This window comes from Cyanidioschyzon merolae, chromosome 18 (genome assembly GCF_000091205.1).
Source record: "Cyanidioschyzon merolae strain 10D DNA, chromosome 18, complete genome".
Classification (NCBI taxonomy): domain Eukaryota; phylum Rhodophyta; class Bangiophyceae; order Cyanidiales; family Cyanidiaceae; genus Cyanidioschyzon; species Cyanidioschyzon merolae.
The window spans coordinates 437,317-464,092 of record NC_010144.1 but is presented as its reverse complement, the minus strand read 5'-3'; the positions used below and the strand labels follow the sequence as shown (position 1 = coordinate 464,092).

At 56.7% G+C, this 26,776-nt stretch overlaps 8 protein-coding genes and 2 non-coding genes across 10 annotated transcripts, besides 2 other annotated features; 5 read left to right on the top strand and 5 right to left on the bottom strand.

Annotated features, from left to right (window-relative positions):
• Nucleotides 1–62: 62 nt before the first annotated feature.
• Nucleotides 63–1,889, top strand: CYME_CMR191C (hypothetical protein, conserved; the record flags this gene model as incomplete). The annotated part of the gene is made up of 1 exon (XM_005538411.1): nucleotides 63–1,889. One exon carries the CDS (start codon nucleotides 63–65, stop codon nucleotides 1,887–1,889), a length of 1,827 nt encoding a protein of 608 aa, XP_005538468.1.
• A 377-nt stretch (nucleotides 1,890–2,266) lies between these two features.
• Nucleotides 2,267–3,954, top strand: CYME_CMR189T. The gene has a single exon (XR_002461612.1). It is a non-coding gene; the product is annotated as a hypothetical transcript (transcript).
• Nucleotides 2,274–2,915, bottom strand: CYME_CMR190C (probable ER lumen protein retaining receptor; the record flags this gene model as incomplete). The annotated part of the gene is made up of 1 exon (XM_005538410.1): nucleotides 2,274–2,915. One exon carries the CDS (start codon nucleotides 2,913–2,915, stop codon nucleotides 2,274–2,276), a length of 642 nt encoding a protein of 213 aa, XP_005538467.1.
• Nucleotides 3,955–8,266: 4,312 nt separating the features above from the next.
• Nucleotides 8,267–9,016, bottom strand: CYME_CMR188C (NADH dehydrogenase I flavoprotein 24kDa subunit; the record flags this gene model as incomplete). The annotated part of the gene is made up of 1 exon (XM_005538409.1): nucleotides 8,267–9,016. One exon carries the CDS (start codon nucleotides 9,014–9,016, stop codon nucleotides 8,267–8,269), a length of 750 nt encoding a protein of 249 aa, XP_005538466.1.
• Nucleotides 8,758–10,906: a sequence feature (possible transcribed region).
• Nucleotides 9,993–12,061: a sequence feature (possible transcribed region).
• Nucleotides 12,062–12,306: 245 nt separating this feature from the next.
• Nucleotides 12,307–14,658, top strand: CYME_CMR185C (mitochondrial division protein Mda1; the record flags this gene model as incomplete). The annotated part of the gene is made up of 1 exon (XM_005538408.1): nucleotides 12,307–14,658. One exon carries the CDS (start codon nucleotides 12,307–12,309, stop codon nucleotides 14,656–14,658), a length of 2,352 nt encoding a protein of 783 aa, XP_005538465.1.
• Nucleotides 14,659–14,880: 222 nt separating this feature from the next.
• CYME_CMR184T lies at nucleotides 14,881–17,458 on the bottom strand. The gene has a single exon (XR_002461611.1). It is a non-coding gene; the product is annotated as a hypothetical transcript (transcript).
• Nucleotides 17,459–17,868: 410 nt separating this feature from the next.
• Nucleotides 17,869–21,252, top strand: CYME_CMR183C (WNK-like protein kinase; the record flags this gene model as incomplete). Its single annotated transcript, XM_005538407.1, has 1 exon — nucleotides 17,869–21,252. The coding sequence occupies one exon, from the start codon at nucleotides 17,869–17,871 to the stop codon at nucleotides 21,250–21,252; it is 3,384 nt and encodes a 1,127-aa protein (XP_005538464.1).
• A 293-nt stretch (nucleotides 21,253–21,545) lies between these two features.
• Nucleotides 21,546–22,214, bottom strand: CYME_CMR182C (hypothetical protein; the record flags this gene model as incomplete). The annotated part of the gene is made up of 1 exon (XM_005538406.1): nucleotides 21,546–22,214. The coding sequence occupies one exon, from the start codon at nucleotides 22,212–22,214 to the stop codon at nucleotides 21,546–21,548; it is 669 nt and encodes a 222-aa protein (XP_005538463.1).
• Nucleotides 22,215–22,718: 504 nt separating this feature from the next.
• CYME_CMR181C (similar to small conductance mechanosensitive ion channel) lies at nucleotides 22,719–24,104 on the top strand (the record flags this gene model as incomplete). The annotated part of the gene is made up of 1 exon (XM_005538405.1): nucleotides 22,719–24,104. The coding sequence occupies one exon, from the start codon at nucleotides 22,719–22,721 to the stop codon at nucleotides 24,102–24,104; it is 1,386 nt and encodes a 461-aa protein (XP_005538462.1).
• Nucleotides 24,105–24,517: 413 nt separating this feature from the next.
• CYME_CMR180C (ATP-binding subunit of unknown ABC transporter) lies at nucleotides 24,518–26,428 on the bottom strand (the record flags this gene model as incomplete). Its single annotated transcript, XM_005538404.1, has 1 exon — nucleotides 24,518–26,428. One exon carries the CDS (start codon nucleotides 26,426–26,428, stop codon nucleotides 24,518–24,520), a length of 1,911 nt encoding a protein of 636 aa, XP_005538461.1.
• Nucleotides 26,429–26,776: the final 348 nt, after the last annotated feature.

Genomic DNA, 26,776 nt, shown 5'->3' with positions numbered 1-26,776 from the left:
CATAAACGCTATCTTTACCACCAGTGACCGTACAGGTCAACTTTGCCAGCAGCTGCGGACTGATGGAGGTCCCAGCGATCGGAGCGCAACTCTTCGAGGCCAACCGACAATACTATCGAGCGCTGCTTCCGTCGCACATTTCATATCACCTGGACGAAGCGGGACGAGAGTTCTTGTATGATTCGCGACTGGATAGAACGCGCTGGCTCTGGGAGCGCCGAAAGCTTCCGAACCCTGCCGCAGCCGACGCCGGTCGGTCGCTCACCGTCTATGTGAACTGCGTCGACGGGAGACGCGCCCCTGCACCGCCCATTTTTCGTCCGGGCGCTAAACAGGACGGGGACGGCTCGGGTAAAAGCTTGTCCAAGACGGAAACGACCTGTCTAGCGGCGGGTGGACTCGCGGAAGCCGTCACGCAAAGAGAACGGACCGGTTCCCGGGACAATCGCCTGCAGGCCCAGCCAGCAGGGCCCAAGCTCCAAGCCACCGCACCGAAGGTCTCGGAAAAAGCGGGTATTTCGCTGGGCAACCACGCGTTTTTCCCCAAAGCGATGACGGGAACGCGAGTTCCCGACCGACGAGGCATAGCGGATATGCCTCAGCGACCGGCTGCACACCCGCTGGGAATGACACCCTTGCAAGCTGCTTCCGCCTTGTCGGGCAATGATGCGGCAATTTACCCGTTGGAAAACCAGTTAGGAAACCATCATTTAAGGGCCGGTTGGGATCCAGTTTCTCCCGATACGCTACTGCGGCATCAAAGTGGCTCGCCAATGCACACTCCCAGTGCACACGCGGAAGCATCCCGGCGACGTGCCCGTGCGGAACGTTTCCGGGAACACCTGAAATGCGGACAGCGCCTGGAAGCATCCCAGCTTATCGTGTCCAAGGATAACTCGCGGGCGTCTCTGCAGCAGACGGATGCGCATGCACATCGGCTCGTCGGAACGTCGGCTGTCCTGGAGAAAACATATTTGCGACTCACGAAAGAGGCCCAAGCTGATCAAGTTCGCCCGCTTTCCGTTCTGGAGACGGCTTTCGCCCAGCTCATGTCGCGATGGGAGCATGGCAGCATAGACTATACCTTCCTTCGCGAGCAGTTGAAAGCCATTCGGCAGGATATGCAAGTGCAAGGTCTAGGTGCTGAACATCGCCTCGCTTTCGATGTATACGAGACGCATGCTCGCCTCGCCATCTTCCACGACGACGTCGCAGAGCTCAGCCAGTGCCTTTCGATGCTGAAATCATTGTTCCAGGCGAGTCGCTCCGAATATCGTTCCAATCAGAGAGAATTTCTCTCGTACAGCGTTTTGTTGGCTCTGTATACCGGGAGTCTGCTCGATGTTCGGCTCATTTTGCGCGACGAAGACCTGCTTGGCGATGCTGCTGCCGAAACTGTCGCCGAATCAAGCGCTGCACGCGACACGATAGACCTGTGGAGCACTACTGTGCAGCTCGTTCTAGCGCTCGCTCGCCACGATTACTTTTCGTTTATGCGTATCCGAAAGAGATTGCCACCAACGGCAAGGCATTTGGTGTCCTGGTTCGACACGCGCATTGTTCAACAAGTTCTCAACGCCGTTCAGACTGCTTACCGTCCCAGCGTCCCGTTGGGTTTCATCGAAGAGCTCGTGGATCTCAATCCTGAAGACTCCTCGATACCCGAAAGGCGATCGCCACATCGCGCATCGGTGAAGCAGCATCGCAACAGCACGCTGCATCCAGAGCGGTGCTCCTCGTTAGAACAAATCTTGACACTAAGTGGCGCGCAAGTTTCCGCCGATGGTCAAGCACTGATCTGCAACCGTCGACCGCCGGCTCAGACGCAAATCAAACCTCAGAGTGCACCAGCGAATGCACCTAGTCCAAGGAATCTATCAAGCGAATGAACAGCGAAACGAGCGCACAACACGACAGGTGAATGCGAGCCCCGGCCTCGGCGGTGCCTGCACGTTCGCCTTGTGTGCGCGCATCATCGGACGCGTTGCCCGCCATGCCTTGGCGGTATGTGTATGTGTATGTATATGTATGTATGTATGTATATGTCTATCTGTATGTGTATGCGTTCGTCGATCGTGCACCGCGAGAACACCTGCCGTTATCAGCGTCGCTGGACGCATGTCGATGCGGCAGTGCAGCATCGCACAACAGAACAGAACAGAACAGAATAGAATAGAATAGAATAGAACATGACATGACACCGTGCAGCGCGCACTGGTCAGTGTTGAAAGTGCTCGCATTGAAGCACGGGGCAATGGGGCCTCGCAACCTGATCAAGTTGGAAGCTTGAGCCTTTTACCTCGTCTTCTGCTCGCGACGTAATAGTAAAAGAAGTCTCCATAGAGTGCTGTTTGAAGGATACCCGCTATCCAAGTCACAGGTTGCCAGTAGCCGGGCTCGGTGCTGTAGCGGTACACCCAGTTGACAGCGTACAGCGCTCGATAAAGCCCCAGCGCGAAAATGTAATGACTCGTTAGGTTCTCGCACTCGCCAGTCGTCTGCAGCATATAGAGCTGTGGCAGGATGGCGACCGACTCCAACCAGAGGCTGAACGTCCACAGCACCTCGAGCAACGAGTAGCGGTGCGGTGTAACGAACGCAAGCGCTGCTGCGAACGCGATCAAGAATTGAATCCTGAAAGTGTCGTGGTCCTTATCGTAGGTATGTTTGAACTTAAAAAACATCAAATACAAGATATAGGCCGTCGTTGAGATGAACGCTACCTTCATCACACTGTTGTACAGGGAGATGAACGTAACGAATAGGTCCAGGTAGCGAGTGACGAAGACCACCAGGTACAAAAACTGAGTTTTCAGTGAGATGCCAACGCAGGAGCGCGTAGCACGGATCTTCAGCAAGAGCAATACAATCGACACAACGTGCGAGAGGTCCCCGCACAAACGAAAGAGATTCATGGTGTTGCTGCCGCTAACGCCTCCGCTGGCCGACCTTTCCGCAGCGGAACACGGAGAGCGTTCTGGTTGTGCTCAGACCGTAACCGGTTCAGTCTCTGGTATCGCGAAACGGGCTCGTAGACACGTCGCTGTCTCCAGAGCTACTCGGTGTGCGTTTCCGTAGGTCGTGCGCCAGGCACTCGACACACACACACACACAGAACGGTTGTGGATGAGCGGCGACGCCTCGCCTGCAGCTGCGGAGACGAAGCTGACGCTGGTGCGTCTCCGCGCGCCCTCGTTCAGCCATCGTTCGGCGCTGCGGAGACGCTGGCGGCTCTATCGTGGAACGCGGCAGGCGCGTACCCCGAAGCAACTACCGCATCTATACGAGCGGAGGCGGAAGCAGTAGACGGCATGCGAGACGCGGCAACGTACCGGTTTGACTAGGAGACCAGTAGGTGAACAGGGTGTAGCACGGGCTTCTGGGTGGTCAGCGACAGGTCGGCACCGGACCCGGTGACGATCGCGCTGCCACCCGCGAAGCGTGGTGCTGCGAGCGTCCGTGCGCTCGAGTTTCGACCAAACCGCAGCGAAACGTTTACAGTGCGGGTTTTTCAAAGGTTTCCAGTGGCGGGAGTCGCACGAAAGCACCAACAAACGCATCGTGTGCAAACCGTGAGACCACAAGAACTGCCGCCGACGCTGCTGTGGGTAGCCGGAGCACTGCTTGGCGGGCGTGGGGCGCTCAACAGAAGCGTAGCGTTTGTCGAATGTACTGGTACAAAAGAAGCACAGTTTGTTTGAACGAGTCCAATGCTCAGAGGGGGTTCGCTTGCCGCTGTTATGCTCAGCGCAGTGAAACTTGGCATGCCGAAACCAACACACCCCATTTTCCCTCGTTTCTCTCGCAGATATCGAACCCAAGGGGTGTGTCTCCTGTCAACTGGAGACAAGTCGCGCAAAGGATTAAGGCTGTCAGTGCTGGCATGCAAAGAACGGCTTTCCGTCCAAAAGGCAATCTCTGTACCGTCAACAGGCGGACGAACCATCGTCGTTGTAGTCATGAACCTGATCGTTGTAGACCTAAAAGGAAACTTTTTACATTCTCTTCCCACGGCTGCCCGCTCGTCAATCCATTCCATTCCACTAGTTCTTTGCAGAATACTGCGAGAAAATCTACAGGATGTCAAGTTTCCGCTCCCTGGGTACGAATTGCGGTAACGCTACACGAATGCACAAAGAGGAAAGCGCGCTTCACTGGACGACCGTCGAGTGCTCCATAACCTCCATGCGTTTCCGTACTGAAACGCGAAGGACGGGTGTTCATTTCACTCGGTGAGACGTTATGCGGTCGAGTTGGTAGATTTGTACATGAGTACTCAAAGCGAAGCTACCCACTGTTCGTAAACACGAGACAAGCGGACATTCCGACAATATCAGTCCAAGCGGCGATTCAGCTTCATGGTTGCATATCAGTCGCCAAACGCATAGGAGCATTCATTAGGTCATTCTTCGTCGGAGCACTTTGTGGCCTTTCACTCGCGCGTTCTTCTGGTTTGTTCTTAGATACCGTCGCTTTCCATGATTCAAAATCAATCAAGGAGCCGCAACGCAGAATGGCGTCGGGCCGCGCTTATGCCAGCCCATGCTCTATTGTACAATCCAGTCGAAGGGGTTTTCCCTGCCGTCAAAGTCCACTTTTTATGCTCACGCATCAGTAGTCGAGTTGTTCACATCCGTGACAACAGCAGATACAAGACGCCGTCGAGCGTCGCGAGGCTTCCTTCTCGATGAAGGCTCGCCCAGCTCCTCTCGCTGTGGCATACCTCGTCGAGCAGCTTTTCTTACGAGTTCCGGAGGCAGGGCTGCCAGCTTTCCACATTCCTCTGGACTTGATTGATCACACCTTAATGCGACAGTGCGACCGATGTTCGGACACAGCATACATCTCTGAACCTGGTTGGGGGTTCCGAGAACTGCACACTCGCTTCTCAGTGCACCGCGACGCGCCGCAGCGACAAGTCGACGATCGGGGCACGTGAAGCGCCGGTCCGAAAACGTATCAGGCAAACCTCAAAAACCCAAATCACGTGCTGGTCAATTTCGGGCGCTTCATGAGCTACGCTCTATGTGCGTAGCATCGTCACTCACTTGCAGAGAAAAATGGTGAATGGTGGAAGGAATTCCACACTTCATCGAGTACATGAGCGTCCGGATGGCTCGTGTATGCGATCTGCGGCGGGCCTACATGAGAGCACGCTGGAGTCGCCAACAGTTTCCGAGGTACAGAGGCAACAACCATGCATTCGCCTGCTCGTTCAGTGCGTTGAAAATGGGTTTCATCGATACGTCGCGTCGCTCGATGGCAGCCTATGGAAATGGACGCGCGGTAGCGCGCAAGGACTGCACGCCTGCATGTTTGCTGCGAGCGTGCCACGACTGCAGGTATCCGTTCCATACGATTCCCGTCGATACGTTCAGGACGACACGCGGCTGTCACGAAGACGGGTGCACATTGAAACGGATCTAGAAAACCAGCGTGAAACAGAGCAGGTTCCACGAGATCGTGTACGTTAGGAAGGGCGAACGTCAGACGGCTGGGCGATCGAACACGCCCTGGAGACTCGGGTACGATTCCGTTCGTGGCCATGCGAGCATGCCATTCCGCACCGACGCTTGAATGCATCGATGAGCATCCCCGAGGTACTCGCCTTTTCCGGAGCGTCCAGCGGCTTCGTGTGTCGACCGAACTCTCGAGGGAGCCGCTTTATACTCAGTGGGAGCATTGTGCTGAGACTCTGAAGGCTTCCATTGACGAAAGTCACTGTCCAGGAGACAGAGAATTGGGTCCACATCTCGAGTACGGCACTGGTACGGTACGGGAAGCAAAGTTGATGCGCCGCACGCATACACCGTGATAGATTATCCCCGGCAACGAGTGACGGTCACGGTGTTCGGTTATTCGATATGACTTGGGATTTTTGAGACGAGCCCGCTGGATTGCACGAATAACGACCGTCGAAACGATTGCGTTCAGTACTGCGAAGCCTGAAGTTTCGCGACTCCCGTGTCAGATTCGAATGGAACACAGAACAGGGCGCTCAGTTGCGCCCATGCGATTCTTCCGCAGTGTTTTCAGATGTGCAGCCTCGAGACTCGAGGTGCAGTACTGATGGCTTATGGATTCATACGGAGGTTTAGGATCCTCAGATGGTGTGTCGGACACATTTGTTCGATACTCCTGAAGCTGGAATTCGTTACGTCTCGGGAGTCGACATAAATCGCAACGCCCCTGAGCTAGGGTTCGTTAAAATAAATGACCGGTTTAGGCAACGCATAGCTATGCGCTTTCGGGCCGCTCAGTTCCTCGTGTGTCGCATGCTCGAATCACGCATTCCTCAAGTTTTTGATCCTCTGGTTTCAAGGCAACTCGACTTTGTTACCTGGCGACTTTTTAGAGGCTCCATCCGAATGTTCACTGAACGTTTCAAGTCAAGAAGCCGATTCGTGCTCGAAAGAGAAATACGTATTGGCTGCAGGGTCATCGGCGAAACTGGTCTCGACTGCAGTGCGATGCCTGTTATGCAATAAGCTCCAGCAGGGCCCCCGTCGTGTCCTCAATCCTGCGCAGACGAAGGTCTTGGACTCGGACTTGAGCCATCCCAGCAATCGATTCCAATAAAGAATGCTTCACTGCGCTGCATGAAAGAAGCCAAGACGGATCGAGTTTCCTCAACTTGTTCTCCGGCCTTGATTCTTCTTCCGTTCCTCGTTTCATTATATGGAACATCGCGTTCCACAAATCCTCTATGGAAGGCAACAGCGTGCGCTTCCTTATGCAGTGGACAGGGACCTCGCCGAGCGGATCGCCCGGAAGAAGCCTGTGATCGTAGGGTACCTCATCCAGCTCTGAAACGGAGAGGGTATCGCGGGCAGCATCCTGGAGCCGTCCAGAGCATGTACCGAGCGATGACGGAAGCGTTCACGCGCCACAGGGCAGCCTGCTGAAGAAACGGCATGGTGGATACATGGTCACACCTGAAAACAGCCGATTGTCACCGCTCTGAAGTATGCACCGAGTCTGTCTCCAAAGCAGGTGAACATTGCGCCGATCACACCTTTCATCTGTGCATGACATGCGTCTACAGCATCCGAAAACACCGATATTGGGACTTTGGCCCAGCAATCAACACGCTTCGACTGCTGACAACCAGGAAGTAAGCACAAGAGAGCGCGTTCTTTCGAAAACCGGAAGTGAGGTGGAGAAAGTGGAGGCAGTTCCAGAGAAAAACCCCGCAAAAGCTGGATTCGATACCAGTTGGAAAAGAGAGAGCCCAATATTAGCGCGTATGCAGCAGTGAGGTCAGTGCGCCCATTCCATTTTATGCTGGCATGCGTTTAGCGCATCTGTGACCTCCGCGGACCGACACGGTTACCATGATGATCCAGATAGCAAGTGCAGCTAAAACTACAACGAGAGCCTTGATCCGCGGAAGGACTGTACCCGTGAACCCCGGACTCAGGTCCGATTTGCTTTTCACAGAGTCGCGTACAAGTTCGGCACCATGAGCGCGTACCTCGTTGGACCTGGGATGTTCACAAGCGCCATGCATCCGAGCGTATGGATAGTCCAGACTGCCGCCACGCATGCCACATGCCCTGTGCGCAGACTGGTTGCGCGGTCAAGTCGCGGTTCGCCATCAGCAGCCACCGTATACGACAAAGCGCAAATCGGGCCTGGCTGTCAAGCAGCGCGCACGGAAACAATAACAGGCATGACACGGCCTCTATATTACCGCAGACGTGCACGGGCAACCAGGACGATGGCAGGTGCGTCGGCCTCCGAATGGGCAATGCACTGGATGTGGCGCTCGCGGGCACGAACGCAACTGAAAGCACGAGGCTGCGGCCGCTTCGTCCCCGGTATCCAGTTCGCATGATTTCATGGAATGCGCTGGGTGGCGAGCGGCGGCAACTTATCGCCCTCGTTGAGCGGCAAGATGACTCGGTTTGGGGTCCAGGCTTCTCAGCGGGTACCCGTTTCTCGATCTTTAATGATTAGGGATACAAATATTTGCGACGACGCTTGCGCGAACCACAGTAGCTATATGCGTCCAAGCAGATGGAAACAGTGCTCGCTGTACCACACTTGAACGAGGCAATGTTAGCGTCGCTCAGGATGCATCCCTCGTCACCGACAGGATTTCAGTGCTTTTCGTCGCGCTGATGCGGACGTGCGCTCTGCTACACGCCTCTCTGGCGCCAAGCGCTGACATCAAGACTCGACACCCGCCGTCGGGTACACCATATCGATACCCGACCAGCATCCAACGTTTGCCGAAAAGAACAGCCTCCATGGTACATGCGCATCACAAATCGCGGCACGAGGGCCCCGGGGGCTCCTCGAGCAGCGTCGTTTTCCCCTGAATACCCATGCTACTCTTCCGCGCGACTTGCGGCCCCGGCTTCAACGGGTTGCCGTCGCGAAAGCTTTTGAGAACGGCTTTTGCACTCTGGGGCGTCAGGTCTTCGTAGTAGTCATCGTTGATCTGCATCATTGGAGCGTTAGCGCATGCACCGAGGCACTCGACCTCCATGATATGGAACAGGCCATCCGGAGAGTCGCCACCAGCACGGGCGCCGGACTCCTCCTCGCAGGCGCGAAGAATATCGTATGCCCCACGGAGCATGCAGGGCGTCGTTGTACAAACCTGAACATTGTATTTGCCAATCGGAACAGTGTTGAACATCGTGTAGAAGGTCGCTATCTCGTAGACGCGCATCGGCTGCATTCCCAGCACCTGGGCAACCTTGTTCATGGCAGCCAGCGGCAGCCAGCCACCGCACTCGCGCTGTGCGAGATCGAGCACCGGAATCACAGCGGATTGTTTGTAGTTCACCGGATATCGTTTGAGGATTTCAGCAATCTTTTTGTAGTTATCCTCACTGAAGTCAAATGTTGTAAACTCGCTATTGCCCTCCGAGTCTCGGTGAACGTTACTCCGGCCAGCAAGCGCTCGGCGCGGGTTCCATTCGAAGTAGCCGCCTGATCCACGCCTCACGTGGGAAAACCACTGGCGAACTATGCCTAGAGCTCCCACTCGGGGAAACGGCGCCATTGAAAAGCGGTTCGTTTGAGAGAAGCTTCCTCGAAGTTACGTCGCTTTGGTTGTTTGCGTACCACCTTGTAGAAAAGACGCTTATGACAGGGAAAGGTTCCCACCTTCACGAAAAGCTTCCTCGAAGCGGTTCAGCCTTGCCTGTTTGCGTAGCACCTTGTGGAAAAGAGGCTTACGATAGGGGATAGGTTCCCAGCTTCACCAGAGGCTTCCTCTGAGCGAATTAGATTTGCTAGTTTGCGCTGCACCTCGCAAACAAGACGCTTACGATAGGGGAACCTTCCCACCTTCACCAGAGGCTTCTTCGAACCGATTTAGCTTTGCTAGTTTGCGCTGCACCTCGCAGACAAAACGTTTGCAAGGGGGTGCTGTTGCAGGCTTCACGCCTGCGGCGCGCTACGCCCCGACACCACGATCGCGCAGCGTACGCTGCGCTTAAGGGAATCGGTACAGGGTACGTTCGGTTGTTGTTGGACGCTCACCAGCGTTCCTGCCGTGTCGACCGCAGTGAACGACTGCACTGCCGCTGCACGGAGGCGTTTATTGGTGCTGGATCGAGTTGTTGTCGTTTATAGCAGCCGAGGCTATTGCGTGCGTAGGCAACGTGCTGCCCCGTTCCATGTCGCTTCCATCCTACGTTCTGCGACGGCGTACAGAGGAGGTGACGCGGCGGGTGTTCTTCCGGTTGTACGGTACCGACACACCGTTTGTTCGAGAGAGGCGTGAATACGAGAAAACGCTCCACACACTGCGCCGCCAGTTCCGTGAAGCCTACGAACTCGAGCGCGCGGACATCGAACGTGCACGGAAGGCTCGCGTGGAGGCTGCGCAGCAGCAACAACGACGAGAAGCAGCCGAGCACCATCGAAAGCTGGAGACCCTGAAGGAGCGGCTACGGAAGGAGGTGAAGCCGATTAAACCCTCACCGGACGCTGCTCCGGTTGTCGTGATCGATCCCGTTCAGCTTGATGCGTACTGTGACGAGTTTGGCCTGGGCTATGTGACACTGGCACGCCGAGCGGTTGAGAAGGAACTGCGTCGCGCGGACGAAGGAACAGCATCAACGCAAGCACTGCGAGATGCGGAACGCTCCCGAGCAATAATGCGAAAGCATGTCGAGTTGCGGTTGACGCAGCTGAAGCGTATGCGCCTTGCACAGATACTCCAAGCACAGAGTGACCAGTGGATCACCAGAGATCGACTCGATGCGATTGTGGACACTGTTGTGCGGGAACTATTTGAGTCGAAGCGAGAATCCTTGTGACACTACTGATGTGCCGGATTGTCTGCGACCGCAGGGCTTCTCGATGCTCGAATGCTCCTCGGCAAGCACCGAACAGGTCGAGTACATACGCGACGAACGAGAACAATCCATTGCGCAGATGCTCACCTCGAGACCTCTCTTCTCGGAAGCAATGGGGGTTGTGTCTCCACGCAGCACCCTCGAGAATGAGCAGTGTGCTCTCGAGCGACAAAGGCAAGTCCCTGTTCGACGGTGCGAATGGGTACACTTGGTGATAAAAATGGGACATATCAAAGAGGATTGGTGGCTCGTTTTCTCCTGTGTTCCCGCCACTGGACTGGATGAGGTGGAGCGCTGTACAAGTTCACAGCGCACAATGCGGATAGCTGTCCTCTGTTCGCTCTAGGTTCTTTTGCGTTGCCTTTGAAATGTTTCTCGCCCTGGACTGGTATGCATCAATCCGTAAGATGGGGGTGCGCTAACGCCAGCCCCGTTCGGGGCACGTCAGTTCGCGTTTCGAAGCCGCTCATGCGTGCACTGAGACTATTAGAGCGGAGAGGTGCGTACGAGCGTCTTCGGGGGATGCAACCGTCAGGCGTTTCCGGCCGAGTGCGCTAAAGAATACGCTTCCGGGCCATAAAGCGTTTATTCTTTGCGATGCATTCGCGCTGTCGCGACGAATGCGTTGTTGATCCCAAGTAATCGGCACCAATCGTCTTGCCTGCTGACGCCTGCAATACTATTTTCTGCATCGCTTGGTGATTCACGTGGCGAGTCGAACGCTCCAGAGCTATGGCATGTGAGGCATCGCGCTGCCGACGATGCACATGCTTCGGTGCGTCGGCCGTGGAATCCAGTTGCACCTCATTTTCGCGACCGGAAGCACACTGCCTCTATTCTTGATCGTGAGGGATGAGGACGATCACAGGCGGAGACCCTGTCATTCGGTTTGTGTGATAAATGCGGAGATATTGAGCAATCCCGGCTCTCAACTGATGGGTTCATTCCAGTCTCTGACGAGGTCGTAGACAGTGTTTGTGCGGGCTTCTCAACGAGCGGAACGATCCCCAAAATGAACGGCCAGTCGCAAGCGTTCGTTGACTTCAAGTCAGCTAGCTGGACCAGCGCAGCTAGCGAGAAACTGGGACGGGATCTCCGACGCCGCACGGCTGTTTCGGAGATAAACCTGCGCGCACCCGGACGCGAACTAGTAAAAATACACAGCATTGCAGTGGCGCTCCCAGCGCTACACATGAATCAGGTCCGAATAGATCAGCAGACTCGGGGAAGCCTACGCAAGCGGGTGCTCATCTCAAGTACAGGATCTCAAAAAACATTTGCACATGCGCTGCCTCTATGGCAATGGGTTTGCTCAACCCCGATTAATGCCTTCTGGAAAAGCACCAAACCTGGTGATCACTGGCGCGCGCTGCGCACAACCGAGAAGCGTTGCAAGTACTCTTCGGATAAAGCCCTGCTTACGATGCTGTTTGGAGCGTCCAGCTGGTCGCCATCAGCCACCAAATATCGACTGAGAAGCTGCTGTATGCGCGTCGGCTTATGCAGCTCTACAAATCGCCACCAAATATCGACTGAGAAGCTGCTGTATGCGCGTCGGCTTATGCAGCTCTACAAATCGCCACCAAATATCGAGTGAGAAGCTGCTGTATGCGCGTCGGCTTATGCAGCTCTACAAATCGCCACCAAATATCGAGTGAGAAGCTGCTGTATGCGCGTCGGCCTATGCAGCTCTACAAATCGCCGACAAGGTACCGCGGGTGCCTCACTCGTCCAGGGAGGATGCCCCGAGGCAGCGCACGCGCACCAGCGCTCTCCGCTCCGGAGCCGCGAGCGCATCGATCGCTGCGCTGCCGTCAGTCGCGGATGGCGCGCTCGGGATGCGCCTCCGGGGTGGCGCGTCGCCCAGGTGCGGCAATTTGAAATGGGGGCTGGCGGTGGGACTCGCGGAACCCCAGAACCGTTCCCTGTTCTTGGGGTAGTGCTCGGCGTGCTTTATCTGCACTGCGCGATTAGCGTTCCCTTTGAAATGTTTGAGGCTCTTTCTGGGATGGGTATTTGGACGAACAGCGCTGCTCGTGCCGAAGGGACTCGGGCGCGCACCAAGTCGAAGCAAGCGACCAAAGAAGATAAGAAAGTAGCAGCAACTGTGACCCGGAACAAGGTCCATGGGCCAGGTGAGGGCACAAGTAGGCCCCTACGGGAGCGGACCAACCAACAGTCTGAGAACCTCCAGGCACTGGATCCAGTAGCTGCTTTTCAGAAGTTTCGTGGAAGCGTCGAGCCGTCTGCGAACGAGGGCAAGCCTCCAGAGCGCGGGGCGGCGCGTCTACGTCCCGGGGCGACTCGGGAGCCTCTTGGCAGAAACGCGGACAGGGCACTGGCGGTGAAAAATGCCGTTCATAATACGCGGACGCCGCAGGGTGCACACGCTGGTATCGACCACTCAGACGAGCAGGTCAGTGAAGCACCTGACAGAGACGGACGCAGTGACCGACAGGCTGCGTCCACGCTTATCGGTGCGGACGGCGCGAGCTCAGTCGAACCGGCATCTCCGTTCGGCCACCAGGATGAAGAAGCCGATTCGCCTGGTTGGCTCGGTGCGGCGAAAAACCTTGCCTCAACCAAAGACGATCAGGTATCGCCACTGACGCGCATTCTGCAGTCGCAAGGAGCCAGCGATGTGCCTCCGCATGTGACCGAAGAGAAAGTCCGAGGTTTATTGGAAAATGCACCAGAGGAAAGCGATCGTCATCAAGGGCCACTCGCTGCGCCATCGCCGTTACAGAGACGGCTTATGCGCATGTCGCCAAACATGCATATTGTGTCTCTGGAAAACATCGCGAGGTTATATCTGGAGCTTCAAGCGGATCGAGAGTACCTCATTCGAGAGTCCGAAAAATGTTATCGTGCGCGCGCCGCTACCGTTCAAGACTTGCGGGAAGTTGAGGCCGCGCTCGCAGAGCTTTTGACCAAGAAACATGCCTTGGAAGAGAAACTGGAGAGTCTGGGCGAGCGAGATGAACTGAGTCGTCTACTTCTTGGAAATTTGGACGAGAAGGTTACCGTTATTGGCTCTGAAAGCGTTGCATTCGAGGAGCGTATCCGGCAACTCAAGGGCTCGGGTGTCGCTCAGGCGGTGGAGCGAGCGCTCAAAGAGCGGCGCGGTCGATCGAGTTTCCTACCCAGTGCAACGAGTGCGCCTCCCGAGCTCAAAACGGAGAATCCTCCACAGAGCTCCGACGAAGCAGCAGCGGACATGCCGACCGGAGCACGTCTCGGAGCCGTTGCCAATGAAAGCCGCCACAGTAGCAGCGGCGCCCGGGGCTCCGAACGCGACTCCCTGACCCCTCGCCTCTGCATTCGTACGCTTTACGGGCACACTGGCCAGGTGCTCGCTGCTGATGTGCACGAGGAAGCAGATATCATTGTTTCTGCGTCTGCTGATCGCACGCTGCGCATCTGGGATCTTTCAGTCTGCATGTCTTTGGATGAGTCTTTTGTGGACTCAAAGGATCCGTTTGGATCGCGGAAGGACACTCTGCACGGCCACGAGGGCTGGGTACACGCCCTCGATATCCATCCAACAGGCACACTGTTGGTGTCGGGATCTGCGGACCGCACCGCTCGTCTGTGGAAACTATACGACGCCGAGGAAAGCGCTTCGTCGCCGCTGACTTCTCTGCCGCACACACGACGTCACCGATGTCTGCACGTATTCGCTGGAGGTCATCGTGGTGCTATCATGGCTATTCAAATGGATGATGCTCGTGTTATCACTGGTTCGACCGATCGAACGCTCTGCTGTTGGGACTTGGAAACTCGCGCTCGCGTCCTGCGCATGGAAGGACACGAGGCTGGCATCACTGCACTGCAGTTTTGGCGCTACGGGCTCGCCACGGCAAGTGCTGACGGTACTGTCAAAATGTGGGACATGCGAACCGGACGTTGCCACCGCACATTGCCAGTGACGCAGTCTGGGGACGGTGAGGCAACCCAGGCCTCTGTCACCTGTCTCCAGTTCGATGAGAGTCGTTTGATCACGGGTAGCAGCGATGAGTGTGTGCGAGTGTGGGATTTGCGAACAGCCAAATGCCGCCAAGTGCTCGAGACTGGCTCCAGCATCAATGCGCTTCGCTTCGACCGCGATCGTCTCTATGTCGGGTGCGCGGACCAAGTCGTTCGCGCCTACGATATGCATCAGCTGCTGGAACCCGCACAAGGTCGTCCGTCCATGCTACGTCGGGCGTTTTTCGGCCACACCGGCGCCGTCAATTGCCTCGCACTGAGTGAATACGGCCTCGTGAGCGGTGCCGCCGACCAAACGTTACGTCTCTGGAACACGCGTTGGCATGAGGACTGGCACATGACACCCGAGTGAGCACCCCTGCACCCTGATTTGATCGAGATGCACAACGCCTTACACCGGTTACAAATAAAAATGGAACAATGAACTGCTGGCTCTGCTCGTGGCTTGCGATTTTTTTCTCCGAAAAGCATCCCAGATATACAGTCACGATATTCGCAGCGCATCTCTAGGGGCCTGCTGATTGAAACGTACTGTTTAGGGGCCTTGGCCGTCATTTCGAAGCGGGATCCCTCGACGCTTTGCGGCTGGTATTCGTTGCGTTACGGAAAGCAAGTCAATTCGCAACGCATTCAAACACGGAATTCTAAAATAACGGATATCATTCTCAAAACCATGCGTAGGAGCATTCACTCTTGGCCTTTCCGTGCGAGTAGCATGCTCGGATCAAGGACGCATCAAGTTTTGGATCTTTTGTGTTTCAAAGCGTCAGGTGCGCCCAGCGATTCGCACAGCGCTGTTCACGAGGCGAGAAACTGGACCTTGTCCACAGAGGACTTGGTTACAGGCTCCATCCGAATGCTCAGTGGACGTCTCAAGTCAAGTAGCCGATTCGTGCTCGAAAGAGAAATACGTATTGGCTGCAGGGTCATCGGCGAAACTGGTCTCGACTGTAGCGTGATGCCTGTTACGCGATAACCTCCAGCAGGGCCCGCGTCGTGTCCTCAATCCTGCGCAGACGAAGGTCTTGGACTCGGACTTGAGCCATCCCAGCAATCGATTCCAATAAAGAATGCTTCACTGCGCTGCATGAAAGAAGCCAAGACGGATCGAGTTTCCTCAACTTGTTCTCCGGCCTTGATTCTTCTTCCGTTCCTCGTTTCATTATATGGAACATCGCGTTCCACAAATCCTCTATGGAAGGCAACAGGGTACGCGTTTGCAACGGTCACCGTACTCGTCGACGGGATACCCCAGCGGAGGCCAGTGATCGGCGGCTACGGCACCGGGCTCGCTGATGGAAGCGGGTACCGACTGACGCCTTCGGTGCCCGTGAAGGGTACGCAACGAGCGCCGAAGCAGGTGTTCGTACGCCACAGACCTGCTCTCAAACGGGGAACAAGTCTATTGGTCATATGAGAACACCTGACCACAGCCGAGTACTGCTGCTGCGACTCGCGCACCGATGCTGCATACAAGGAAAATGAGCATGGGAAGCGAATCGTCGACCGCAGCAACTACTTGTGCACGGGATGTGTCGTCAACTACGCAAAGCAGACCATTCGGGACTTGACCTGCTTTCGCCGTCTTTCGACTGCCGGCAACGGAGCTGGAGCAACACGAAAGACCTGCCCATTTAAATCCAAAACTAAGGGACCGGCAAACAAATCCGCCGCTGGAAAGGTCCACCAAAGCTGGTACTGGTACCACTAGCAACAGACCCAGGCGTTAGCGCGCACAACCTACCTGGCTCCATAGACACGTTCCGCTTCATTCCGAAACAAGTGTGCGCACAAGACAACAAACCCCCATCCTATGCATGCTTATTTTCCTACTCCGTACCTGAACGTGTCCAGCGCTGACCCCAATACTCCGTAACAAACGCGCAGAGCACCCGAGCTCCGAGCGCACCGCGTACCCGTCAGCGGAAGCGCCTGTGGCACAAGACCACCCCACAGGCCGCATACGCCCGTCCAATCCATCCGCGCTCGTATCGATTGAGGCGTCGGTCTCGTAACTGAGCGAGCCCCAACGCTCAGTAGCGGCCAGCAAACTCACATTCTACCTTCTCGTCGGAAGGCCCGGTGCCTTGCACACCTGCTCACTGGTGAATGCCAAGCAAAAGCCCGCGTCGCCAACCGACAACGCTTTGCGTACAACATCGCGAACGTGAGAGGCGGCGCTCAGGATTCATCCTAGCTGCTGTCTGGTTTCTCCAGAGCGTCGCGCAGCGGCGACAAGACCGGAGCCTGGTTCAGGGGCAGTTCGCCTCCAGGCGACGCCCCAAGTCGTATGGCAAAGGCGTTCCGTTACTGTGCTGCATGCGCACCAGCGGTATAAGCGCTGTAGCGGGTGCTCAGGGCAGGCACTCGATGCGCAATAGACTGTACGAAACTACCAATATATACGAGAAGCATTCGGGGTTACAAAGCTTGAAGGTAGGGTGCTGCATGTTCGATGCTTTCCCGAATACCAGATTCCATCCCGCAATCTGGGATCTATCGTCGCTGTAGACGACGTGTCAAACCAAAAAACTCTACTAAACATGACAGTAAACGCAAACGTTTCGCAGCCATGGAAGATCTACGTACGTGTCCACGCGCAGACGCTGCCCAACCTTTCTTGACCGACCGCCTGCGCTCGGTATCACTTTCCTCGACGTAGACATCGAGCCTCAGAGGGGGCCCCACAAAGCTCGCTCGCCTCTGCTCCTCGGGTCTCGTCTCCAGCGCCGCGCATCATCTGGTATTGATGGCGGCGTTGAAGTCCCGGTTCACGGTTTCCTTGCGTTTATTGCCTCCAGTGAAACGCATGATTGCCAGGATTCCTAGAGCTCGCATCCTCCGTCCCACTATAGTCCCGTCATCGTCCCGTAGGACAAACGCCTTGTCTCGATGATATCTTCTCTTCTTCCATTTCGTCACTTGCTCTCCTACGCCCGATAGTCAACGAGAAGAGAATTTTCAGTCCTTTCACGGTACCCAGAGATGCCAGCCCTCTGGAATCCCCGACCTTTATCTCCATGCATTTCCTTTGGATTTTTTTCGTTCATTCAAATGAACGCACGTCAACGCCCCTGCCATCAACCGCGAAACAGCATTCGACGACACGCTCCCGGCCACGGAATACAATTACGTTGCGCGCTAGTTACCAGCGCGCAACGTAATTCGACGCAACACGCCGCAGCGTGTCCCCGAAACGTGTTGTCACGTCACATGCTGTGCGTGCAGCTGCCATCGCGACGTCGCGGGCACCTTTCGTGGATCGATGCGTGCCGGCGCGCGCTCGAGCGCCGCGCGATGTACCGAAGGCGCCGCTTCGCGCGTCCAGGCGCGCCATCAAACGGCACCGGTGCGCGGGGCCAGCGCCTCGGTGCGGTGCGCGTCCAGGCGCGCTGGGGGGCGTCAAACGGCGCGCGCGCATTGCTGCAAACGGTGCGCGCACGGGACTCGCGTAGGCGCTCTCTGTCTCGCATACACACACACACTGGACGTGCGTTTCTGGCGCAAGCCTTCTCCCATCGCGTCGTTCCCGGCATAGGGTTAGCGTATTGAGCTGCTTCGCATGATGGGAGACGACGAGCAGGGCGAACCTTCTTCAGTGAATGGGCCGTTCGTGTCTAGGCGGGCGGAGCTGTGGGACCCTGTGATGCCGGCTAGGCGCGCGGTTCCAGCTGATGCCGGTGCGGCGGTGCCCAGTGCCGCAGCGTGTTTTGATTCAACGGAGGCGGCGCCAGTTCTGCTTGGTGTGTGCTCCGAAACAACTGTCACACAGGAGCAGTCGGCGCCGCCTGTGTTGAGTCCAGTGAACGGTGGACAGCCGGGCGCTGGGGCTATGATTTCTGGTGCCGCAGCCGGCGGTATGCATCGCAGTGGTGAAGCTGCCAGTGCTCCGGCTGGCATAGTGACTGCGCCTAGCGCTCAGAGCCCCAGCACGGAAGACAACGATGACTGTTTCGAGGAGCGCTCTCCTGATGGCCGATTCCTCAGGTTTCCCGAAGTTCTCGGAACCGGTGCCTATAAAACCGTGTACAAGGGTTTCGATACAGATAACGGGATAGAGGTGGCCTGGAATAAGTTGAATATTCAGAGACTGACGAATCAGGACACAGAGCGAGTGATGAATGAAGTGAATATCCTGCGCTCTATTCAGCATCCGAATATTATCAATTTGTTTGCAGGTTGGGAGGTTCGCGACGAGCGCGGCCGGGTCCGAGGAGCGCATTTTATCACGGAACTAATGACGAGTGGGACCTTGAAACAGTATATTGCGAAGGTGAAAATGATCAAGGTCAAGGTTATTCGCAAGTGGTGCCGCAACGTCCTCGAAGCGATCCATTATCTCCACTCGTGTACGCCACCGATTATGCACCGTGACCTCAAATGCGACAATATTTTCATCAACGGAAACATTGGCGAGGTGAAGATCGGGGATCTTGGTTTGAGTTCGGTGAAGGATCGCGCGAGCAAATGCGGGTACACGGTCATTGGGACACCCGAATTTATGGCGCCCGAACTGTACGATGAGAATTACAGTGAAAAAATTGACATCTATGCCTTTGGCATGTGCATGCTCGAAATGGTCAGCACAGAGTATCCGTACGCAGAATGCGAAAATGCGGGCCAGATCTTCAAGAAGGTTCTCAACGGGGTGCTTCCGGAAGCGCTCAGCCGGATGGTCGAGTGCGATCTGAAGCGCGTCATCCTCCAGTGTTTGGCGTCCGAGTCGCAGCGCCCGACAGCATTGCAGCTGCTCAATCACCCGCTCTTCGCCGACTGGGAAAGCGACGATGGTTCACTCTCGAACGTAGACTTGATGGTCTCGCCAAACAGCGGGCGCTCGCGCTCGTCGCTGGAAGTTCCGCGGTCGATGACGCAATTTCCCGACGGTGACACGAACGCTGCCAAGCAGTCGTTGACATCGAACCTGTCACCCTCGCCATCATCGACCACAGTGTCGCGACTGTCTATGGAGCATGCACCGTCGCGAGCCCGGGCACGCAACGGCGACCAAACGACACCTGATGCCGAGGCGCATAGCATCGTGGAACACCCAGCTACTGGGAAAGCAACATCGGCTGGCAATATTACGGTGAACTACATCATCGCTGGTCGTGCGTCGCACAATGCATCGCCGACGATTTCGGCTTTACACGACCAGTCCCCGAATGCGAAGGACTCGAGTGCGGTCGCGGGAGAAGAACGCACGAAGGACGCTATCTGCGGTCTCCTTGGTGTCCAGCAAGCAGACGCGGCCGCGGGTGCGTTACATCAAGGCCCGGGACGCAGACGCATCTTTGAGGGCGTGGATATCGACGAGGCGGCCGCAGCACCGCCAACGCGTCCCATTGTGCGTGTTATCGGCCGAGCGGATGAGTCCTTCCGAAGTATCCTTCCGGCGGAATCGGGTAGTATCAGCGGGACAGACACCAGCGCTGTACCGGATTCGCAACACGCCCTGAGCGTAGATGTCACCTCGGTCGACGCTACGAATCGTTCCGGCGTCAATGACAGGAAACTTGTATACTCGGGGATTTTGGTGCTTTCAGTGCGAATTCCAGTGTCTGGCGCGGTGAAGCGCATCACCTTCGCCATGGACCCGTATCGGGAGTCAGCGGAGCAGGTCGCTCGCGAGATGGTCGAAGAACTGAACCTCGACGAAGCCCAAGCTGAGAACATTGCACAGGCGATTGATCGACAACTCGATCTTCATCTGCAACCGACAGCGACCGCCGGATTACCGCGAACCAAGCCACTGCCCGTCGAGACGGTCTCCAGCATACCCACGATTCGAGTCGTTACCACCCCGCTGGAGCGTCTTCAAGAGCCGCCCGAGTCGGAGGCGAGCCCCAATCTCGTCAGTGTACCTGGAGCGCCGGCGCCAACGGCTCTTCGTTCGTCTGCGTCTCCGCCTGTTGAGAGAACACCCGCACAGACGATTTCGGGATTATCGACGATCACAGAGATTTCGAACAGCGACACTAGAGCGGTGCATACGGCACCGAAGCCCAGTGAGCGAGCGGGCAACGACAGGCGCGAAGCCGCACAGGGCTTGCCTCCTGGTGCGCCTCTGGGCACCCCAGATTGTGTTGCCCAAGTGCTACGCAGCAGCGTTGCGCCAACTGCACCACCCCTGCGACCGGCAAGCAGTGTACCCAATGCCGCTGGCGTGCCTGTTGTCGTTGTTATGGAAACGCCACCGTCGGATGCGCGGGAAAATCTCAGCACGGATCAGACGCGATGCGTGCACGCCTCTGAAGTAGACACGTGTCATGCGGCATCGTTTTTGGAGGGCGCCTCTGTGCTCTATCGCCCGGCTCAATCCGCAGGCGCCATTCTCGATGAAGGTGCTTGTTTGCAGACGCCAGTGTATGAAAGTTCGGCGCTGCAACCGGCGACGAGCAGCGACTCGGCGATAACGAATGATATGCCTGCTGCAGGTCCGTCGCGGAGGGCAACCTCGGAACCGGCGAGCGAGGTTCCGCTCAGCGGCTTGCATGTTGTAACCGTAGATGAGTCGTTCATGAAATCGTTCGTTGGGAAATCTTCACGAACCGACGAGTGTGCTCCAGAGCTGACCAGAGACGCGTCATGGACACACGCACACGATGATCCTCGGTTGACCGGGAGCGAGCGAATCACTCGTGCAGATTCCTTTTCCTACGACTACGACAAGGTGGTGGATGCGAAATCCACACGTTCACCATCACCATTGCCGACATCGCCGTCAGCACGATCGTCGCCGTCGCCGTCGCCGTCGCCGCCCCTGGATGTGCATGATCTGGTACAGGCCATGTACGGACAGATGCCGGCACTGAAACGGCATTCGAGTTCGGTTGCACAGGTTGCCGGCCTGGTGCCTGTTACCTCAATCGATGCCACGTCGTCGACCACGGATGCCACCGGTCACCGTGGACAGCGACGGGCGCCGGACCGCGGGCAAGGCTAGCCTGCGCGCGTGCGCATGCGCACCAGACGAACTGCTGCGAAGAGCGATCGACTCGTGGCGCTAGCGGTGCGCATCATCATCGGAGATGCCATCCAGGTTCCCACGGCGAAAAGAATGGTGTTCAACACACGTGCGTTTACTTTTGTATATAATACAGATCTGTGTGTGTGTGTGTGGTAAACTCTCCCAGAAGCACTAACCTGCATATCGTACATGTCTTGCCTTGCGCACACACGCCAATCCCTTGATCGAACCGGTGGCTGGCATCCGGACGATTCCGCACGGACCCGTGCCTAGACGTACAAACCGCCGTTGGCGATCACTTCCTCGCGTGCCTTGTGGAAGTTGGCTTCCGAGTCCTCACATCCCGTTTCCAACCAGATCTCGTGCGCCCGCTGGCATGCTAGCTGATAGATCGCGTCGTTCCAGTTCTTTTCCGAGTCCTGGCTGTTTCCACTCTGCCACAACTCGTAGGCTTTCTCTCCAATGGTAAGGAGCCGCTTCGACGACGACGACGACGACTCGGGCTTGGTCGACGCAGCAGCGGGCTTGGCCTCTTTCTCCGGTTTCGTTTGCGCGGCGGCGTTCTCGACAGCAGTCGGAGCCGACGGCCTCGTAGGCTGGGCAGCCTGCTTGGCGGTTGTAGTCGGTGCTGCTGCCGCTGCCGTCTGCGTTGGGCGATCCGTGTCCGCAGCCGCGCCAACCGTCTTCGCGTTCGACAGGCCGTTCGTCGTGGCTTCACGTGCGCTCACTGCCGATGCCGCTGGCTGCGCTGGTTTTGTAGTCTCCATCGGACTGCTTGCAGCGGAAAACTGACGATCAGTCTCCTTTGCAGCGACAGTTGCCAGCTTCCGATCGCTGCCGGCACTCGGCGCCGTCGGACCACTTTCGAGCACGTCCGTCGGTTTCGTGGAACCCCCCGCAATATCTTCAAAATACTTTTTCTTTGACGCCGCTGACATGACTCGTGATCGAACCGCTATCAGAGTTTAAGACGATGACGATGAAGGTTGTGGTGTTGGTGTTGGTGTTGGTGTTGGTGGTGTTCGTAACAGCGCACGTACGGAACACCGGCGAATGCGTGATTCGCGCGAACGTCGATCGCGTGCGTGCGTTCGTGCGGCGCCCAGCGCTCGGTGCGCTCGCGTGGCTGCAGATCGCGGTGAAGCGCGGCGCGCTGCGACACGTGGTGTGTCGCGTGACGGCCACGCTACGTTCATCGATCCATGCATCGATCCATCGATTAGGTGAGCAAGCGATCTGCGGCGGCTGCGATCGAAGATAGGAAAGAAATGTGTAGTTCTGTTCTGTTTCATGGAAGCCTTGCACGTCGCGCGCCAAACGGATCCAGCGCGGCATCACGGATCGCGCGCCAGGACGCCGCGCCTCCAATATTTGTACCTATGCGAGGTGGATCGACGCGTAAACGAAGCAAGCATTGCTGCTCGATCGCTTCTGGTACGCCTATGGAGAAGCTAGCGACGCAAACGCTCTCATTCGTACCGCTGCAGGGGAACCCCTTCTCTGGTGTAGGATATCATACGCATAGGATCTTTTCTCGAGATGCACGACTGAAGCTGTGTCGATGGAAAAAACGAGCGCTCCCGGCGGTGTCTGTGTTGCCGCGTGGCGTCGGTAGACTGCTGCTGGCGCACGCAGGGCAGCACCAGCGGCAGGCACTGTCGAGCCTGTGGCAAGCGCACCTTTCGACGCACGTTCACAACCTGGATATTGGGAGCATCCTCGAAACACCAGTTTCGCTGGGGGGCAAATCAAGGCTCGTGGCGGCGTTTACACTGTCTGACCTGCTCGTCATTCTTATTTTGTTGGTTGCGTATCGTCGCATGGTCCGCATCTTAGCGCGAAGCGTTCTTCAACCAGCCGGTGCTCGTTTGCCGGACAAGTGGTTAACGAGAAAACTTATTCCCGCTGACGAACACGGGCTTGTGCGCTGGATAGAGTCTACGGAGCGGGCTGTGGGACTTTTCCTAACACTGCGGCTGGGGGTCATGGCCTGTCAGTTTGGGCTCGTGCTGGGTGCACGACTGGGAATCACCATCTGGCCTAAACTGCCGTACGTTATCTCCCGTCTCGCTACGATTGGGTACTTTGCTTTCGTGCTCGACACGTTCTACAACTGGTTCTTGTATGAACGCGAGGACCTGTCGTTGTCTCAGATATTTGTGCTGGGAAGGCTCGGAACGGTTCTCATTTACGCTGTTGCGTTCCTGGTTTTCGTTGAAACCACCGGTCTGCCACTGCGCTCCATCTTAGCGTTTGGTGGTATCGGAGGCTTGGCCGTCGGCTTGGCCACACAGGAACTTGCCAAGAACTTTATCAGCGGCATCATGCTTGCCCTGGGGGCGCCGTTTGCACCCGGTGAATCCGTCCAGTTGAATACGCTCGGTGTATCGGGGCAAGTGCGCCAGATCGGTTTCTATAAAACCGAGCTCATCGGTGCAGACGGGCGACCGATCTGGATTCCAAACGCGCAGCTCTTGAACGAACGTCTCACCAATAACTCTCGAATAACAAATCGAAGGATCAATCTTCGCTTCGGACTCCGGTACCAGGATATCGACAAAATCGGTAGGATCGTGGAGCGGGTGCGGGAAATGCTGGCGGAGGTTCCGGAGATCGCGGCCTACCGAGAGTCCATCTCGGTATTCTTCACGGAATTTGCGGAGTACTCGTTGCCGATTCAGTTAAGTTGCATTGTGAATGTGACGGACGGACGGAGGTTTCTCGAAATTCAACAACAGGTACTCATCGAACTGAATCGCATCGTGAAAAGCGAATTGGCGGATTTCGCTTTACCTACGCGCGCTATCGAGTACCTGCCGCCGCGGTAGAGCAGCATCGGATATCACCTTGTGCGGACACTCTACGCTCGTCGACGTGAATCAGGGCACCCGCGATGATGCGCGATGCATATCGACAAGCTGCATCCGACATCGTTCGTACCACAGCATCAGAATCGCTGCAGCGCAGCGGGATCGTTTCGTGGACGCGTCTCCCGAGGCACAGAGACGCTAGCGATGGAGCTTGTCTGAGGATGGTATTCGCGAGGGTACCGCCTCAAGAATCGTCCAGAACGACGTTTTGATGCTGGATGCGTCCCAGTGCATGTCAGGACGCCAACAAATTGCGTGCGGTGGCAACGCTGGTATGCTCCACGAGGCAGCACGCGACATGCAGATCGATTCCTCATGAACATTGGCGGTTTGTTGACGCGCACTGCAACATCCCTGGGCGGATTCGGGTCTCAGGCGTCCTGTATGTCTTCGGGTACATAGAGCGATGAGTCCGGGTCGAATTCGGGTCCACTCATGGGGCCGTTTTCGTCGCCAGAGAGTAGCTGGCGAACGAACGGGTTGTCGGTGTGCCCCAGGTCCGACACCGGTCCGTCCCAGCGAATACGGCCGCCGTGCAGAAGCACCACTCGATCAACGGTGCGCTGAATGGTTGAGAGCTGATGCGAAACAACTATACACGTCGGAACGGTTTCGCGGACCTCTCGAATCAGATTCTCGATTCGAGTACATGCAATTGGATCGAGGCCGGCAGTGGGTTCATCATACAGCAGTACGTCGGGTAAAGGTTTGGCACCCTTACCTAAATCCGAGACCAGGCTCCGAGCAAGGCTTACGCGTTTCCGCATGCCGCCACTCAGCTGGTTTGGTAGAAGATCGCGGGTATCCCGCAGACCTAGGCGACTGAGGATGATATCGACAGCCTTTTCAATTTCATCGTCCTCAAGGTCGGTGTTATGTTCCAATTCGAACGCTACATTCTCAAAGACGGTGAGCGAATCGAAGAGTGCAGCATGTTGGAACACCATACCGATTTTGATTGGTCCCAGCTCATATTGGATGGGCTCGTCTCGCGTCCATCCGCGGATGCGAACGCTCCCAGAATCCGGTAATTCAAAGCCCGCAATGAGTCGCAGTGTTGTGGATTTTCCACACCCTGAGCGCCCCATGATGCCCACAGCTTCTCCTCGACGAATCCGAAGGTTGAGGCCCTTGAGAACCGGCCGCGCTTCGAATGATTTGCACACATCCTCGAACTCGATCTCGTACGCAGCACTAGGGTCTGCGAGCTCGGGATGCAGCCGCGACGGATCATGCGAAAGAAAGCTCTGCACGGACGCTGCGGTGCCTGGTCCCAGCGCTCGATCGACAACGCGACTTGTCACATAAGCCAAGGCTGTGGCGAAACCGCTCACCAGGGACATGGCGGCACGTTGGGGGCTAGTGATGAGGGCGCGGTGCGACTCGCGGATAGACGGCGATACGTGGGATTTCGCTTGTCCAACCGCGTCCACCGAGGACGCATCCTCCACAACGGTATCCTCGGTGCCGTTCGTGTTGTCCTGAATGGCCGCATCATCAGGCGCTGCTTCCCGGTCTGGACGGCGTTCTGGTAGGCTGGATCGACAGCCATACGGGACGGTGTCCACAATACCATGTTCATTGCCATCGCCTGCGTGACGGGACGACTCGTTGTTATGGGCTCTGTCTAGACGCGCCTTATCTGGAGGCGGAGATTCCGTAGGAGGTATCCGTTCCGAAGCGCGGGGTTTGTTTTCTCGCGCAGTCGTCTCATGCGCAGACTGCTGCTGCTGTTTTGGTTCATCGCGACGCGGGCGTTGCGGGCGCCACGACTCACCGCCGGGCGCCTGTGCGTCATCGAAAGCTGCCGACTGACAGTGGCACGGGGGCGGCAATCGTTCCCGTCCGCAACGCCGGCGGACGCAAGTACGTTTACTTCCTTGCAGATACCTTCCGGGGAGAGGCTGCAGGCTATCCCTATCGCGCTCGCAAGTGTTCGCACGTCTTGTGACTGCCTGCGCTCCTAGAAAAGCCGCATGGCGAGCCAGGAGGAAAGCCGGCTCGGCGCTGCTGCCGTGTCTCGTCACCGAGGTGCCCGGTGATCGCAGCACCCTTGAACGAAATCCGCACAGCACACTGGTAGCCATGAACTGGGCGAATAATTGTCGGCGCTCGCCTGTGTCTGGCTCCGCACCAGGAGCGGTTGCCGCGACGCGTTGCAACCTGAGCGTCTGGAGTCGCCGGGCGTTCGCCGGTATCCCGCCAGGCGGACCTACAGCGGATGCTATTTGCTCCGTGCTACTTCGCAGATGTTCCCGTTGGAAGACTCGTGTACCGTTCATAACCCCATAGAGGTACGGGAACTGGCAGCCAACACGGTACCCGCTCCTGGTCAGTCGTTTTCACACACAGGCAGACGTGCTATCGACGGTAACCGGCTCGCAAGCCAATGCTGGTTGATAGCACCCTGTGGCGATTCTGGGCACGCTTGCCTGACGATTTGCAGTACGAACATATATGGAATAAACTGGCATTGAATGGAACTCTAGCGACTTTATGGTGGAGCGAAGGTTGCCATTCGAGTCGCGCATCGCCTGTACATATCTATACTAAATATGAATTTAATGTAACTTTAGCGACTTTGTGGCGCAAACGGAGTCGTCATGCCTTCGGTGCGTAACCCCGGGACC